At 42.0% G+C, this 18,477-nt stretch overlaps 1 protein-coding gene across 4 annotated transcripts in view; it reads left to right on the top strand.

Annotated features, from left to right (window-relative positions):
* Positions 1-18,477, top strand: part of ITPK1 (inositol-tetrakisphosphate 1-kinase) — a 174,918-nt gene that overhangs the window by 87,558 nt on the left and 68,883 nt on the right. For all 4 annotated transcript variants that reach the window (XM_054199348.1, XM_054199347.1, XM_054199346.1 and 1 more), the window contains 2 exons: positions 3,713-3,838; positions 17,369-17,486. In XM_054199348.1, the coding sequence (XP_054055323.1) occupies positions 3,713-3,838; positions 17,369-17,486 (244 nt within the window). The remainder of the gene's footprint in view (positions 1-3,712; positions 3,839-17,368; positions 17,487-18,477) is intronic.

The following is an 18,477-nucleotide window of genomic DNA, read 5'->3' as shown; positions in this document are numbered from 1 at the left end:
CTCTACATGCCTGTAGCTTGCTCTCCAGTGGATGCTCTGGGAAGGCTATAGAGTGGACTGTGAGGTTTCTAAGCTTGGGGCGTTTTTTAATTCCCAGCCAGTCTGTTAGAAGGTGAGCAGCGCAGCTACAGCCAGCTATGATAACAGCATTTATCTAGAGGTTATTTTCTTCCATATATGGGTTTGTAAGACCTGGAAAGGCATATGCCTCATGTCTGGCATTTTCCGTGTGATTTCTGATGGGTTTTGATGGTAAGTGATAATGCCATGAAACCAATACCTGGTTTCCTTTTTTTTTGTTGTTGTTTTTAATCAAAAAAAGACAAGAGGAGTAGGCTGTAGCTGACTTCGCAGAAGAAAAGGCACCATAGTCATATCTCTCTGTTTTTTCAGGCTGGTGCTGATAAATCTTTTCTCTCACTTCTGTTGCTATGGTGTTAGTTCTGTGCAAAAACAAACCTTTGGGTGATCATGTCAAATGCAAAGATCGTTTGGAGAGAGAGATGCTGAAAGAGAAGGGAAGTAGGAGGGCTCAAATTCCAGCTGATGACAAACAATGAATCAGTGTTTGTCTCAGCAGAGGGCCATCAGAAATTTTGCACTCTTCTTTCACTGACTTGTGCTTGGGTCTGATGCTCCACCTGAAAAAGCTTCTTTCCCCCCCCCCCCCCCCCCAAACCTTTTTTTTTTTTTCCCCTTCTCTTTCATTTATTTTTACTTTTTTTTTTCTTCTTGATATATAAAAGGAAGGTGGCTGTCTTCCAAATTCTGCACAGCCCAGGGATATTTGCTTTCTGCAGCATGGCCCAGAACACAGAGAACTTATTCTTGCAAACGGTTTGATCCTCCAATCCACAAAACACTGGATCAAATTTTGAAGGTTTTTGTGGTTGAAATGTACCTGCTGTCCTTGTTGAGCCAATTGAAGTGGTCACTGAACTTCCTACCGGAGGAGCTGCCATAGCATGCTGTCATTTCTAGCATTGCTTTCCTGGTGAAGGGGAAGCAGAGGGCTGTGCTGGGGTGCCTTTTTTAACACTTCCCAATGTGCAAAGGTTTCGTTTTCAAAATATGCCAGTTGCTTTTAGCTGGCACAGCTGTTCGTGACGAAGTTATGTTGCCCAGATGTCTTATGCTTCTGGACAACACTGTGCTGAAAATGCCTGGCTATGCCTTGGAGGCTTGCTTCTATTCTTGGGTCAAGGCTGAAAGGGAGGACTGTTTTCTTATTTTCTGAATGTTTCTGTGCAGATTGAGCTGCAACTGCAGGAAGAATGTAGAGGGGTAACCAATCAAATACTTACTTGCTTCTCAGTGTTTTTCAAACTGGAAGTCCTGAAAATAGGGATTAATTCGCATTTTTGTACCTTGGCAACTGGGAACTTTCTGACCCAGTTAAATGGACCCTTTGTTTTGCTGCTTCCTTCCAGATGTGATAGGCAGATGAAAAAAACCTCAGGAAAAGCAGTGTGGTCATCTGAGATTTCTTTTAAGGATATTAACTGATTTTTCTGGAATTTGGTTGCAGAAGTAGATCATCTCCTTCCATGTCCTTAGCCAAGCTGCAGTTCACTTCGTTTTGCCTTAATTTTGCCGGTGCTTATGCTTGCCCTTAGCCTTTGTGCCGCACTACTTGTGGGAGTAAAAATGTGAGTGCCAGGACAGGCAGACCTTCTGTGGACAGCCTTAGCCAGCCACAGCTTACCCATCACTGAGCATCCACAGCGGGTCTGTCGTATTTGTCTTTACTATTGCATAATGTTCACATGCAGGGAGTCTGCTGCCCAGCTGCGAACAGAGCCTCTGTTAGTCCCCTCGGAAGATAGATGCACAGTATGTCTTCCAGTTACATTAGAATCTATGTAAGTACTTCAAAGATAGTACTAGAGCCTCAAGCTGTAACTGTTGGCAGGTGCAGATAGTGATGGGCAAGCAAAGGTGATCTCTGTTGGGAAGAACTGGCTGTCTTTGTTTGCTTTTGTTGCTGTAGGTAACTTCAGTTATTCTACTCAAGTAAGCCTAGCCCAGAAAAGAGTGCCTACACAAGAAAAGCAATTCAGCTACATGGATCAGTTAGATTAACAACTAGAAAAATATTACAAGGCTGCTAGATCTCTGCTGTTTTAGTTTTATTGGTGCTTGAGCTCCAGCCATCCTGTTTTAGCGTTACCTTCCTTAAGGCACTCCTTAATTCAAAGCAGGGTATTTTTTTAGGGTGGGTAATTTTATTAGAACAAAACTCAAGCTAATGAGGCAGTGAAGACCAGGCTTCTATCAAAGCAGAGCATCAGTAGCCTCTTTGGCCAGCCCTCCCCTCCCTCCTGTGCCCCCCACCCGCTTCTCTGCCGGAGTTGTATAAAAGGGATAGCAGCAATGGAAAGGCGCATGCATGGAACTGTAAAATCAGGTGCTAGCTTTACTTTAGTGAGCACACGTCTGTCTTTCATTTCAAAGATGTTCCCGGTTTGCGGTGCACAAGGTTAAGTTGCTCTGATGCAGTAGATCTCACAATTGGTTGAAGAGCAGTGTTTGATAATGTGGCAGGTTTTGTGCCATGGACAGCCCATATGTTGGCTAGAACATGAGCCAGTTCTCATACATTGTACATTGTACAAATGTTCAAATCTGGTAAGTAGCTTCATGGGATCATTAAATTTGGTAGGAACCTTGGGGGTCTGTAATACATCACCTTGATCAAAGCAGATTCAGCATTAAATTTAGACTAAGTTGGTTGGGGCTTTGTCCAGCCAGGTCTTGAAAACCTTGAAGGATGGAGATCCTGCAGCCTCTGTGGGACTCTGTGCTACAACCAGACTGTCCTCACGGTGGAATTTTTTTCCAGATTTAGTTGGAATCTCCACAGTTTTGATTTATGTCCTGATAAATCTAAGCCCTCACAGTGACATTGGCCTGTTCTCTTAGTACCCTGGTCTCTTAGTACGCTTGCATACATTCCATCAGGTCCAGTAGCCTTCTTTGTATTAAGATTTCCTCAAGAGATCTGTAACTCAGTCCTTTTCCGGTACAGGTCGTTCCTCTGCTTCTTGAACCCTGTCTTGGTACTGGGGACCAGGCCCTGTGACACATTGCCACATGCCTTCCCATGCTGTGTGAAGCAGAATTTCTACACCCCCCACCCCAAATCTTTGTCCCCAGTCCAGCCAACTGCCAAAGCACTGGGAGTGCTCTGGGAGCTGCCCTCCTCCTTGCCAGCTAAATAGCGGTCCCTGCAGCAGATGAATTTGCGAAGATCCTGAGTCACTTAGTTTTGTGTTACCTGTATTACTGTCCTGGGTGCTGTTTTGTGCAATCCTAAAGGGCGAAGGGCACAGCAGGCGTTCCTTTTATTAGTGATGATAATCTCTGTTGACTCCTTACTTTTGCATGTATGTGTAAGCTCCAGGAAAGAGAGCGGAAGAGGGAAATGTTGGCTCAGAGAAGCACAGGAAGGTGTTTGGATGAAGGGTGCTTGCTACTGACTTCAGTGCTTTTTCATGGGATTAGATCTACACTGCTGAGAAATAAATGTCTGAGTAAAGTTTTCTGACATTCAGTGAAATATAAATTCTCCGGGATTTGGGTAACATACCAAAATAAAGGCAGCGTGTAAAGTAAATGCCTTCTGTGTGGCAGCAACACCTTAGATGGTGGCAGGAACAAGAACCTCAGATCTTCCATATATTAATAAAAGGTTTCTCTCTGGTTTCTTCAGCTTGACCTCACCAAACCCATTGAAGATCAGGGCCCTTTGGATGTGATCATACATAAACTGACAGATGTCATCCTTGAAGCAGACCAGAATGACAGCCAGTCACTGGAGTTGGTTCAGAGGTTCCAGGTGAGTGGTTCTTTCATAGTCCTTTTGCATTTCAAGCAGGAGGATGATCTTGGTGCAGCAAATTCAATCTGTTTCCTGTGCAGTTGGTAGGGTTTAATGAAGAAGAGCTCCCTGGCACACTGCTGACCTGCTACTGATAGTCCAGCAAAAATAGTTCTGTCAGTCTAAAATCGACTTGCACTTTTCGATAGGTTTTATGTTGTATTGGTAAGGTTATTAAGAACTGGTTTCCCAAAAAATATTGTCCTGATGTCATTCCAAGAGCATTAGTGCTGTTCAGGAAGAGGAACAGGTGTTTGCAGAGTCCTTCACATGCATCTCTTCATGACAGAAGGCACTGAATTAATTTGGCCCGGCTCTGTCTAGTCTTCCCAGTTCCTGGAATGCTAATTTCTGTAACATCAAGGTTACCGTGAGTGATTCTGTCCTCTAGTGCTGAGAATCCTGTTCTATTAATTTTTTTTTTCTCAAGTTTACATTGAAGGTCAGAAATATGCAGGGGAGAGTGATACAGAGAACTGTCTTCCCAAAGAATTCCTGTCAGTAGTCTGAATGCCGATGAAAATGATAATGCAACACCTTTATCATTTTAAAAGGTGTTGTTTCTGATGGATGTCTTTGATCAAAGGTATATTCTTTTCTTCTCTTAGAAAGAGAAGCAAAATTAAAAAAGATACTTTCAGAATTTTATGGAATATGCTGATGTCAGGTGGAAAAACGGCTCAGACAAATTCTGCTATTTTGACAACTTTGGTTTCTTGGGAAATGATGTTTTTTGCTCTGCTTAATGTTCTACAACTAGTAATGCAGAAAATATTTTACTTAATGAAGTCAGTATTCTCTTTTCTCTAGTTGGAAAGCTTTTCTGCTTCCTCCTGCCTGTATGTTACACAGAGGAGACGAAAAGGTTTGACTTGTGGGCCTGACCCTCTGGCACCAGTTCTCTGAATAGTAGATGACAGTTCGTCACTAAGTAGTGCAGGTATCTACTTGGAAACTTGTAAATGTCCAAAGAAGCATGTGGAGAGATGGACTTCAGGGGCTTTCTGCATAGTCTTTCCCTGTTTCAGATGTTAACTAGTTTGCCTTCGCAATATACCCATCCTATTGATGGGGAAAACTGATGACCAAACAGGCAAAAGGGCACATGCGTTAAGTTGCTCACAGCTGATTAAGACTCATGAGATTTGTCATCCCCAATTCTTACGTTGTTGCATGCATTCCTGAAGGCCAGGCTTTATGAGGCACAAAGAGCTCAGCTCTCTGTAGTATGGTGGCACCTCCCTTGTCACCTGGAGAACATGCTGGGAGGGAACTTGTGCAAGCAGTTGTAGACCAACAGTTGGTGTGTAGCAGTACAATTAATATCTAAACCACATTTCTTTTATTCCTGAGCAAGAACTCTTCAAAGGATATGGAATATTTTAAATAAGAACACCAGCTAGTCAACTTATCGTAGATAATAGCTTAAAATCACAAGCTGATGCTTTCTCAAGTGCCAAAGTGAGGTCTGGAGGAAACAGTAGTAAGTACAAAGGCTGCAAGTGAAGTTTGGTATGAAGCAGAGTAGAGCACTTTGCAGTTAGACCTTTAGCTTTGTCTGAGGACTTATTTGGCTCGTAGAGGTAAAATGACCTGCTAAAACTAAATTTCTTACCCTGATAGATTTATTAAAGTAATCATAATATACCTTGACGTTGTTCTGTGTACCTTTGTTACAATTTAAATAACCAAATCTGTTATTTTTATATAGGTTAAATATTGAAGCTTTGTTTTTAAAGATATTTAAGTTAGAAAACCTCAGTGAAAGTACACTTTTTTACCTAACAAGTTTGTGGGATAGATTCTGAGAGCGATGAGAGAGAAGCAGTATATATGGATATATTATCCATATATAATTATGGATAAATATCCATTTATTCTTTAGTTCAGGGACTTATTCTTTGTATCTTTTTTTTTCGCTAGCACTTGGAAAACAATAATACCACCTGAATAGAGATGCAGCGGCCTAAAAACAGCAACAGGAACATCCCCTTATGAAAAAAATTAAACCAATCTGCAACCAAAACTGCAACTACAAACTAAAACCCCAGCTCCCACCACCCAAAGTCTCTCCTAAAATTCTCAAATTCTAGAGAGCTATTAAGTTAAAACGTATCACTGATCTTACAGGTTTTATTTTCTTTCAAATGATAATATCAAATACAGTGTATTTTTAACCACAGACTGTTTGAAGTGAAATTACTCATATAAACTTTTAGAAATTATAAATAGTTAGTTTTTATGTAACAGTTAATACAGCATAAAAAAATAAGAAATGTATGTGGGGATATTGTTTCCATTTTCTACACTTTTGTCAGGAACAAGGTATTTTATATAGCACAGCTTGGATATTTTTCAGCAAGTAAGATATAATTCAGTTTCAGTACCGAATTGCCTTCTGCAGAGTTCTCAAATTTTCACATCTTTTTTTCAAAGTGTACATGGTGGCGGGGGCAGGAAGAGGAGACTGTAGGCAAAAGCTTTGCAAAACTTGAAGAAATTGTACATTCCTGTCAGGCTTATTGAATCTGTTTGCTACTATCGTACACGATGGCATCGATTTTACGACCTGGACCTTTTGGTCATGCTTTTTATGCTTTCTCTAGTACTAGTAGAACTTCAGTTCCACCAGTTCCTCACCTGGTGCTGTTTCTTCACACCACGGGGTAAGTCCAACCTGTGTGCTTAGGGCTGTCTTTGCGCTCCTCAAGAGCTGACTGCAGCTAGAGGAGTGCTCTCCTGCAACGTGCTGGGCCATAAGACTGAATTCAGGCTGGAAGTTTAAGTGTAAATTTCAATGGCTGTTTGCTCTCTTGAGCCCTCAACCACAAGGAGATTGGGATGTGGGGGGAGCTGGGCAGGTGGGAAGGAGGCTGTTGACTATTGTGAAGGCATCAGCCAAACTAATGAGAAAACCAGGTATACTCCCAGGAGGCTCACGTCCTCTGTACAGCAGTCCACGCTCCAGGTGGAAGTTTCTAGAGGTACACAGATCAGAAAAGGCTGCAGACCCCTGATTTACAGGGATATTCTTATTGGGACAATATTATAACCTTCACTAGTGCTGGCAAATCTCATTTGAGCTGCCTCATTTCAGAGCAGCTGAGAAATAGTTGTATTCAGATCCCGCGTACGGTGCTGTGTGGCACTGGGACCCCTCCGGTTATATTCCTGTTGGCAGCTGCCACCTATTAGTGTATGTGCTCCTTGTCATTCCTGCATGGCTCACCTGTCAGGTTGTGCCCTCGAGCAAAGTTCGGAGGCGGCGTGTTGTGCTTCTGTTTCACCACAGTTGCTGTTTTGCAAGATGGGATTGTCCGTGTCCTACAGTGAATTTACTGAAACATTCCAGCGTCTCTCAGGCTGGTTAACTCCTCCTGTCTTACAACTGTGGAGCAACTTGTTGAAAACAGTTTTAAATCATAGCCTTAATAAAAGATGAACAACCAAACTCATATTGCCCTAAAATCCTATTTTATCTATTTGAGTATAGCCTTGTGTGCAAGTTGAACAATTCAGCCTTGCCTTTCCTCTCTGTCCCATTAGAAATAATAAATCAAGAATTTCACCATATTCAAGGTGATCCCCTGTCAAAGGAAGCTGCATAATAGCATCCCTGTGCTGCGTTGTTTCTTAGGACTGTGCTGCAGCTCTTGCTATTTTTGTTAATCTTGGAAATCACAGAGCTTTCTTTTTAGTGGCCTCTGAAGGAAACCAATAAGAAACCTTCCCGTAAGATTTGGGGCAAACAAATCTTAATCCCTCTGTGCTTCCTGACCCAGCTCTTCTCTCCCATACTGCTAAGTTCACCTGTGTTAACATCACCTCCCCTGTCTCTTCGGCCTTTTTTTTGTTGGCAGCATGGCCTTAATCTCATAGAGCGTGTACAGTAATGGGTGAGCTTTCGGGTCATTGATTTGGACTGGGGATATGCTTCTTGTGACATGCCAACTAATGTGGAGAGGTGAGAGCAGTTGTTGGTCCCAGGGAGTCGTGGTGAGTAGTGACAGAGGTATTTGATACAGCTTGTCAGATTCTTTCTGTAGGATTTGCATAGTCATAAATTGATTTAAATACCTGCATAGCACAAGAGCATTCAGTTACATTAGATACTTTTGCAGACCTGTCTGCCGCCTTTTAAGAATTAACAGAGAACAAAAGGGGAAACAAGTTGGGCTGGAGCAGGTTTGGGTTACAGTCGAGTAAAACAGAAATAGCTGTAATCTAGACACTAGATAGTAGAGTTGAAATTCAGTCTTTTGTCTTTTACCATTGCCGCTATTTTATTGCTGTAGAACGCTTACTTCTTTCTGTGCCTCAGCTTACCACCACCCTTTCATAAAATGGTTTCTATTTCTTAACAATGGACTTCATAATTTTCCTGTAAATATCAGTATTAGAGCAAAAATAATACTTCAGTTCTTGTGAAGCTAATTTGCAGTAGGCTGATGGGAAGTTGAAACATTTTTTTAATTTTTATAATATTGGAAATTTGGATTGTGTGTCAACTGTTGTAGAAAGCAAAGGTATTGTTCATACATGCTGCATTTAAGTCAGCACCCTTTAATTGTTGCTAGCTGCGTTAATCAATAAGCAAGTGTATTATTAGAATACCTCTCTCTACTATAATGCATGCTCCATGCGTATTTTTCCAGAGTTCAAGTAGTAGAGACAGGTGGAAGTGAGGATAAATTCCTGAGCAATTCAGATGGAGAAGAAATAGTTCCCTGTCTCCTGACTTGATTGGTAAATACAGTTGAGCTTGTTCAACTAACAACATGAACTGTCTAAGAAGGAAATAATTTGGGTGAAAGCACCCATGGATACAGAGTGTTGTGTTACACCAGTGTCTTCTGTGCAGAGGATGGTGGTGAATTCGGCTCCTGCCTTGAGGACTCCTCTACATTTTCATCTTTGTTACATGTCCCTGTTGGTAGTGGTTTTAGTCTTTTTTGAACACTCTGCCTAATTCCAGTTTAGCGTTGCTGTGTTCTCAGTGGCGAGCTTTGGCCAGGCATACTCTAGAAAGACTGTTGCAGGGCTACGCTAAGAAACTTGCTTAATTCTTCTTGTGAAATGCTTGGATCCAGCTGGCTGGTGCCTTCAAGGCTTTCATTTTTAGGAATATTAAGTTTAACCGCAAATGAAAATAATGAAAAAGCCAAGAATGTTAGAGGAGAACTTGATGTTCTTTCTTCTGTCCCTGTCATTAGTTCTTGGTTGTACAGTAAACACCATATTATCTAATATATCTATTCTTTTTGAGGATGCCATTTTCCTGCAAAGAAGTGCAATCTGATGCCTAATTAGAAGGGGATCCTAGAATGTGGGTTTAGTCACGTGCTTTTCCACAGTTTCATTATGTGATCTAGACCATCCCCTTTGCATTCCTTAATTTTATGTTTTGCAAGCTGTACATTAAAGGAAATGGTGTTAACTCCCTTTTGAAATTAAGCTGAGAAACCCTTTAGGACAACTCAGAATGACTGTCATAAGGACTTGGGCTTTGTTTCTGTTTGGAGCTCTGGTATGAATTCATAGTAGCTATGATGACATCTGATTTACAGACCAAGTTACAGTAGTCACACTGATGTCTGATGCTCTTTCTTTACAGATGGAGTGTTCTTTAGCATAGCCCCGTGGATGACTTGTCCACAGCCATGTAGTTGAACTAGAATGTAGGTTTCCATTACTGCACTATGCTTACTTCTGGCTGTGGGTATGGAATTACAGTCTCTCAGTGTCTTCAAAACTTGTCAGAAAAAGATCGTCTCCCAGTGCCTTCCAAACTGGGAGAGGATCTTTTTCTAGGGAATGAGATAGAGGGCAGAGACCCCTGTGAGCAGGCTTCTGAATGATAGCCTCTCCCCAGGAAACCAAGGCCTTGGGCTTCTGGTTCTGCACATGTGACTGATTTGTGCCACATCGCTGGCATGCAGGAAATTTCATCGCAGTAAAACAGGATGAACATCACAGTACCCAGGAAGCAGCGGAGCAGAGAAGAGGTCTGTCAGTGTTGAATTACATGCCAAAGTGTGTTTAAATGGTATACTCTCATTTAATTTTGTATACAGGGCAGAAACTGGCAGGAAATTGCTGCCTGCCTCCATCTGTCCTGTATTATTTTCAAGATATTGGAAACTATTAAAAAGAAGAAAATTATATTCCCTAGTAAAAATAAATTGTAATATTTCATTTGTATAAAGTGTGTACAGTGGTTGGTGTTGGGTTTTTTTTGTTTGGTTTGGGGTTATTTTTGGGTTTTTTGCTCTTTAAACTCAAATCAATGATCAACTTAGAAAATGTAAAGTGACCACCTTGCAATAGAGCTGCTTCTGTGCGTGTGATGTTGTGTAATCACTGTGGTATTTCTGGCACCTGCACACAAGTGGAAATAGTGTGGTTCCCTTATTGTTCATTAAATTGACCAAGTTCTGGTGATGTTAACCAGACCAAACAGTGCAAAATTCATGATGGTAATTTTCCTGCTATTGAATATAAATGTAACAGCATGATGATACCTGGCACCAGTCTTACTGTTGGCTCCATAAAGCAGTCTTCCAGGAAGCAGAAGAGCAAGGGATCCTTGACCCCAGGAGGAGGCTATTTATGACCTTTGTGAGAATAACATTTTTTCAGAGCTGTATGTAGAAGCCTTGACCATGTCGTCTGCAAGAGCTGAGGTGGAAACTGGCTTCAGACTTACATGAGTCTGTGTGCCTGCGCTCTGGGGCCTGTGATGAAGTGTTGTACAGTCTGGTGGAGAGTGCTAATAGACTAGGAAGCCTCTTAGCCTGCTTTTTTTATCTTGCTGTTTAACGACTATTCTCAATTGCCTTGTAAAAAATAATCATTACAGGAGACTCTGAAAAGAGAGGCTGCCTGTTGCCAGTGGGCTTTTTAGCTGCAGAAGACCTTTGGGCTGAGCTTTCTGAGGTCTTCATGCTAGTTGGATGCGTTCTGGACTGCATTTTCTCTTGAGAGCATTGGTAGGTGCTGGAGGTCAGTGTGGATCTGACTGGAGATCAGAGCCATTGAAGATCAGTGGTGAGTGCCTAGTGATCTCATCCAAAGCCAAAATGAAGACTGCATGCAGCACCTAGTGTAGCGCATGAAGTGTAAAGTAGAGAAATCTTTCCATTTGCTTCGTAGGACGCTCAGATCCTGATTTTGGGGATGATGATTATATGTATAGATGATGATTAGTCTCCCTTCCTACCCACTGTAATACTGAGCTGAACTGATTGAACAGAGTTTATTTGTTGTCTAGTAAAAAATTGCTACAATCCTTGGTGGTTCCTTCTTGACCGGAGGAACATGGAGAGAAGTCAGGTGGGAAGAGGCATAGTCCTAAAGGGTCCCTTTCACTTGCTGGTGCTCCAGTTCCTGTCTTGGTAAGGAAGAGAATGAAACTACCCCAGTTCCTGCCTTCTAGGAAAAGTTTATGACTTTGAAAAGTGGTTATGTTTTGGCTTGTGTAAGACAGTGACTGGGGAATCTTTTTTATGCTCTGATTAGAGCAAAATACTCTCTGTCTGTCATAGCTGTGCAGGGGCTTGAGTAGCTTCGTTCGTTGCAAATTCATACTAGCCTGTTCCATTCAAAATGATGGCTCAAGTGATGGAAAATCAATAGGGTTATTAATTTGTCATTCAGAGCATTTTCTAAACAGGTTCTCTGTGCATTAGCCTTCTTAAAAAGATAGGTTGGAAGCAGGTTTTATGCCTAGGCTTCTGCTATCAGGTTGATGAAAATTTGAAGTGTTTATTCCCCACCTGCCCTCCATCTGTTGGCTCTCCCACTCTGAAGTGGTCCAGGAAAGGCTCTTCTACTCTTGATTCAGAAGCTTCCTTAGAAGTGTTTGGCACTGGGAGGAAGGAAAATTAGGGAGATATTTTGGAAGGGAAGGAGTTAGGGGACTGTGGTTGCTTGGAAGCATTGTTCGTGCTGCACTGATTGCTTTCTTCAGAAGTCTCAGCTGTGAGATGATTTGGATTGTGTACTCACGGAGGTTATGCCAGTGGATTTTTAATGCTGCTTTTTTTTTTTTTTCCTTAAGATACTAGCCCATTCTGCTCCTGGTTTTCATCTTTGTACTCTGAAAATAGTTTCACATTTCAAATTTCTTTTCATGTCCTCTGCTGAGAAAAGGCAAGAGAAAAATCAAAGGAAACTATAAAATCTTAGCAATTTTTTTCTTAATGGGGGGACAGGGTGAGACACAAAGTTGAAATGGCCTATTTGCACCTGAATTCACAGGCAAATACCTGTGGTTTTCCCATTTGAAAAATAATTCTGTCTTACCTTTGTTGGAAGAGCCTCATAAGGAGGCAAAATTAACTAAAAATTTGTCATTCAAGTCCTAACTGGTAGGATAGCTCTCTGTGGGTAGGTATTTGCAAGATGAAGCAGTGATGGAATTTTGAAGGCAGGACAGGGAAGTACTCAGAAAGTTACTTTGAGGTGTACCGTGAATAGAAACATAACAGAGAAGATCTGTCCCCACTTCCTGTTGCCACCCCCCTCATCCCTCCCAACTGCTGCAGGAATCTCTTTTAGATTTAGAGACAAACAATTCTGAGATGAGTGTTTGTTCAAGATCCAACCTTTCCTTTTGGAAGGGGGTGTCTGTGAAAAGAGACCATTGCAGCCCAAGACAACAAAAAGGAAATTTTAAGTCTGAATCTGATGCAAACTCTTTAGACAAGCTGTGTCTGTCTTTACCTCTGCTTCCCCCTTGGAAAATGTCGATCTGTTGTCACAAGTGGTCATCTTCATGTTTCTGTACACGGGGAAAACACAAATCCAAACGCTGTTGGTTTTTTTGCTAACATTTTTTTTAATACGGAACTTTTGTTTAAACAAAAGATTATAGAAATTTTATTACTTAGTAATAAAATCAAGTCAATGAGTCAGCGAGTTTCTCTTATCAATTAATGACCTAATATTTGCAGTAGATACTGTATCAACTTTCTGTTAAAATATATATATTTGAAAAAAACATTAGCTACCTTTTTGGGTAAAATTGACAATCAACTCTGTCCTCATCTACACATAGGCTTCTCAAAAAAGGTGTGTTTTCTTAAATCTCTGGGTTACATCCAGAGGTATTTAATAGAGAATGTGAAATACTTGGTCTCTCTTTGATTTCAAGTTTCATTGCTGGCCTTCTGCCAGTAACAGGGCTGGTACAGAGCACGACTGAACACCAAGCCTGGAATACAAACAAAGGAGGATCTGCTAAAAGTCCTTGTTTCTTTTTGTTTGCTTTTATTATGTCAAAGATTAGAAAGAGGAAAACATAGATGTTGTCTGGGTCAAGCTGAACTGCAGTCCAAGGACAGAGCCCTTTCAAAATATTGTTGGGAAGCCTGAATATCCTCTGATTGTTGCCTGTGTTGTTGGAGTCTGCTGTTGGATACCAGTCTTCGATAAATCCATGAAAGGAGACTGCAGCGTTGTTTTGCTGGGATGATCAGAGAAGATTTGAACACTCAAAGTTGAAAGGTTGTGCTGTACTGAAAGCTATCTCTTGGCTTCAGCGTTTCTCTTTTCCTTCTGCAACTGCTCCATCTTCAAGTTCATATGTGTAATAGCTCATCTGCTATCAAAATTCTTAGACACAAGCCCTTCACGTTCATCCAGATCTGTATCTCCAATAGTGGAGCCATTTTGTGCCATGGGAAGAGTGATGCTACTTAAGCTACATCAAGAGTTTTCCAATCTCTTAAGTGATCTTCACAGTTATATACTCAGTAAAACGTGATGCCTGGGCATGCATCAGTTCCTAGTAAAGAATCAAAGTTTATGAAAGGTTTCACATCAGCTACTGTAATTGTTCCTGTGAAGCTAACAAAATTGATTTTTCTTATTGTAATTTCCTGTTGTGGGGAATTGGTGTTGGATTTTTAAATTATTTATTTTAACTAGTTTTCTGTGCATAGGTATTGGAGCTCTTTCTTTTGCATGTGCTGGTGATGTACTGGTGTGAGGTGTGGCAGACTGGGAAAGTGTTGTCAGCATACATGCCCAAGGGAAGTCTGGGTGATTTGCTCTGGGGATCCTGGTGCAATTTGATGGTTCTGGTTTTGAATGCAGAGGTAATGCTTTGTGATGGAAATCCAAGCAACACACGATACCCTGAGAAAAAGATGCAGTGTTACAAAGACTTGAGTGCATTTTGATGCTCCTGTCCCCTAAACAGCTCCAGCAGTTAACCACTCACTGTGCTCAAATAGAGATGCACTATACAAATGCATTGACCTTGTTCTGCATTGTCAGACTCCTTTGCTTCAAAGGGGCAGCCGTTTCTGTATTCAGTTAAAATGAGAGTTCTGTAGCCCTTTGAGAGATCTGTAGTCCATCCCCAGATTAACTCTAGGAGACACTTACTTCAGGTCCCAGTCCTTTCCTTTACTCAGATGATGCAGGTCTTCACTGCCCTGCTGACAGTCTCTGAGTTTTGCCATTCCTGTGCCCTCAGGCTGTCCGAGGACTTAGGCCTGTAAATGGAGGAGAGCTGGAGAATAGTAGCTGAAATAGGTTTAATGCCAAGAAATTTCCTTGTTTTATAAAGAAACTTCATGTTCAGGCTTCTCTGTGTGTGTGTGAAGGGTCTGTTGCCTTACACACAATGCTGTTCTCGACATTAGAATAGTTTGTTGAAGTCCTTCAGACTCTACATGGCTGCTGGAAAACAGCCCCTACCTCCTTCGTCTTCATCAGTTATTGCACGTTTGCCTTTCGGAGCTTTTTGGAGGCTCCTTAAGGCAAGAGGATGAGAAATCAGTCACTGGAAAGTCAGCTAAGATGCTCACTTCTGTTGATGCATTGCCTGGTGTAGAATGGCCTCAGGATCATGCCTTCATTCCTGTTAAACTTTGTTATGCTGTGTCAAGCTTACTGCTTGGATGATCTTTTAATATGGTTTAGAGCTATTATAAATAAAGCACTGTGAAGTTCCTTACAGAAAGCATAAAAAAATCAAGGCTCCCCCTGGAAATGCTTAGAGTACCATGAGCAAAAATAGCAAGTGGAACACACCTAACACAGGGAAGTGAGGATAGTCCTCAATGCGGAGATGAGCATCGAGAAGGTTTGGGAAGGTGCACAAGGAGCTGGGAGAGGGAAAAAATCATTCTCTCTGTGGAGGGGAGTGAAGGGGATGGAGGCCACAGGCAGGACGAATGTATGTGTGAGGGGAAGGATTAGTATGTACAGAGCAGGGGCTGGGTGAGGATGGAAGTGTGGGGAGCTTGAATTCCATGTGGAACCAGAGACCACTCAAGGAAGAGGAGTGCTGGTCACCACCATGTGAAGGATGAGCTAGCACACGCATCAGAAACGCTGATATTTGCTGTCATATCTTTGCTGAGGTCAAGTTTTGGAGCTGTGGCTTGTTCAGACTGGTTACCATGTATACTTACCTGCCGCCCCACCATATTGGCCATCTGTAATGTGCTCATCCTCTCGGTGTGCCCATGAAGGCGCACACTGTGGTAGCTCCCTCTTTTTTAAGCTGAGGCATAGAGGGGCTAAAAGAGCTGTCTTGTTATGTTTTAGGTATGTTGAAATACTCAAGTACAGTTTCATGATCAGCAAGTTTAAGCTAATGCCCTAATCACTGGATCATCCTACCTCTACAAGGTGTCTTTTAGCTGCTGTGTAAAAGGGCATGTATGCATAGGCACACATAGGTGTTTAAGAGGCATTAGGTAACAAGTTACTCTATCCCTTTAAAAAAACATAAAATCTCTTCTGTAGTTGAAAGCTGACTGCTCTGCTTGAGTGCTCTGGAACTACGGATGGCAGGAGACTCCTGAAAACTGTTCTCTTTATGTCCTGTGTATTAATGACTTGAAATGAATCCAGCTGCTGCTCCGGTGAACCAAAGAGGCTTTTTATCCAGGCCACACTGCAAGGGTGGGACAACAGCTGGGTCTGACAGTCTTCATGACTGACTGTGCAAAAGGCTCTGTCACTTACTTTTCCCAGCAAGGTTAAGCGTATCTTTGGGGAATTCACTCTTTGTGTTCTGTGGGGATTATTAAATACGTCAGACATACATATTGCCACTGAAGGATGCCTCATGCCCTGTGAAGGAAAGCTACTTGTGTGCTGCGGATGGTGCAGTGGTTTCGTTAAATCCCAATGTTGGATCCTCTTAGTCTCAAAAGAATAATCCCCTTCTAGCAAGCCATCAGTTCAAACTATGGAGTCAGCAGAAAGCAACAGTTTGACAGCGCTGGGAGGTGTAGGGGGAGGAAGTCTGTGTCCCCAGGCAGTGTCTGGAGCTTGCTGGGAACAGGTGATGCCATTCTTCTCTCTCCAGCTCAGTATCTAGCAAAGTGCATCTCCTGAGGCCACCTCTGAGGCCACCTCATCATACTCCAAAGTACCTTTTGGAGTATGTTTTGTTGTCTGAAGTAACCAACATAAGGAAGTAGGACTTCATGGGAGTCTGTTACTTGCAGGAGCATTTACCATATATTTGCATGAATGCATTTAAAGGAATGAGTGGAAACATAAAGATGGCTTTGGGAAGCTGGGTAAAACAAAGGCAGGTTCTAACTTTGGAAATGTTTGTCTGGTTTTGGAGAGGGTGAGATGGATGCTTGTTTCTCCCATTGACGTTATGGGGCCAGGTTGGGGCAATAATGAAGGAACTCAGCTTCTGTTCTGAGAAACAGTAAGGAAGTTTTCTTGGGTTTGCAAGGGCAATACCTGGCAGCTGTGTCTGTGTTCATGGCCAAGATGGAGTAGGGCAGTCATGACCTTAGGGAATGGGGAATTGAGATCCTGAGATGAAGATCCATGAGGACATCAATTTTGCTTTGTTCTTGTAGTCAGGAGAGGAGAGTATGAACTTAGAGAAGTAACAAGATAGGTGCTCTCAAAACTTAATGAAGACACAGTTAAGCAGCAATCTCTTCAGCTCTGCCAAAAAAAATTCTAGCCCTATAGGCCAGCTCTTAACAGTGTCTTCAGCCCAGCTAGAGGACAGCAGTAACAACAACATTAAAGAACCCAGATGTAGTTCTGAGCTTATTTCAGACAGTTGTGATGTTTGCGTACAGTAATACAATGCAAGGCTGACCCCAAGATAGCAGTGTGTCGTCTTTCTTCTCCTAATTGCTTTTCTCAGCCCTGCTCCCAGCTGTTACTGTGGCACTTTGCCACTGGCTCCCTTCTGAGTTGATGTGGTTGCAGCGCAGGTTTCACTGCTGATGGTGAGTGCACAGGAGAAGTTTGCCATCCTAAAACAGTTAGCTGTCACGTTTGTTTCAAGTGTCAGTGTCTGGATTGGTTGGTGACTTTCCTGTCAGACCTTCTGCATTGCCAATGTCCATTTGCACCCCCTTGAAGAGAAACTGGAGACTGTGGTTTTTAACATTATCTATTGTCTTCCCCATCTTGTTATTTTTTCCACACTCTTTAGCCAACCTAATGCCTTTTCTTTTTTTCCCCCCCTATGTCTTTGTTTTGCAGGAGTATATTGATGCTCATCCAGAAACCATTATCCTGGACCCTCTTCCAGCTATTCGTACACTTCTGGACCGATCCAAGTCCTATGAGTTAATTCGGCAAATAGAGGCATACATGCAAGGTAAGCCAATACCTGCTCTCCCTAAAGGCTTTTATTGTGACTAGAGAAGGAAGCAGCTGGCTTCTGGAAGCTATATGTGAGATTTGAAGTAGTGATTTTGGGCCCCTCACATTCTGTCTCTCTGTGGGAGAACAAACACAAGCATTCCTGTGTCACAGGATTGCCCTCTGGAATCCCACACTCTTCTTTTTCCATCTACAGGAAGGAGGTTTGCATCTGGTCAAAAATACGATGTGGGTTTAATGGGGAGCATATTTACTGCAGCAAACACTTCCAGAAATCTTCTGGAAAACATTGTCTTTTTGTCCATGCTGGTAAATGGAGAATGGCTGCACAAAGTTAGCAGCTTGCCGTAAGAATCCTGAGGCCTGAATTTGGAGGACATTATGGAAGAAGAAAACGTGGTTTTGGAAAGGACCGAAAGAAATTAAATTGTAAATAGAGCTAAGATCTTTGAGAAGCACTGGAAGCCTTTTGCACAAGTTAATTGCTAGGAGGAACTTAAATGCATTTCTGGTGTTGGCTAGTTACCTGGCATAGACTGTTGCCTTTAATTAGCATCATTTGAGATGTATTCCCACGTTTCGAACTCATGCCTTTTCAACCTGAATACTTCTAGTATCTTACCATTTCAAGCACTGCAGTCGTTGGGTTAAGTTAGTCTCTCATTCCCTTTCTACTTCTGTTACTGTTATATTCTTGCAACATTTATTGGCTTTTGAGTTTAAATCTAGATTAGCTCTTGAAGTCGCTGTTTCATATGTTAGCTGACTATACTTGAGGGAAATTGTGTTGCTGAACTATGTTCTAATGGGGCATTGTTGGAATTACCATTGTGATTGTGTTATCACTATCTTGATGGGCAGATAAGCAGCTCATCAATTTGCATTTTATAATTGTGGATTTATAGACATACTGTTTGCATCTGACCTGCCTGGCCGCATCGGCAGTGTCTTTATGTGAAAATAAGACCAATAATTCGCAACACTCT

The sequence above is a fragment of the Rissa tridactyla genome, chromosome 4 (genome assembly GCF_028500815.1).
Source record: "Rissa tridactyla isolate bRisTri1 chromosome 4, bRisTri1.patW.cur.20221130, whole genome shotgun sequence".
In the NCBI taxonomy this organism is placed as follows: domain Eukaryota; kingdom Metazoa; phylum Chordata; class Aves; order Charadriiformes; family Laridae; genus Rissa; species Rissa tridactyla.
The sequence above is the reverse complement of the archived record's forward strand: the minus strand, read 5'-3'. Positions and strand labels throughout refer to the sequence as shown.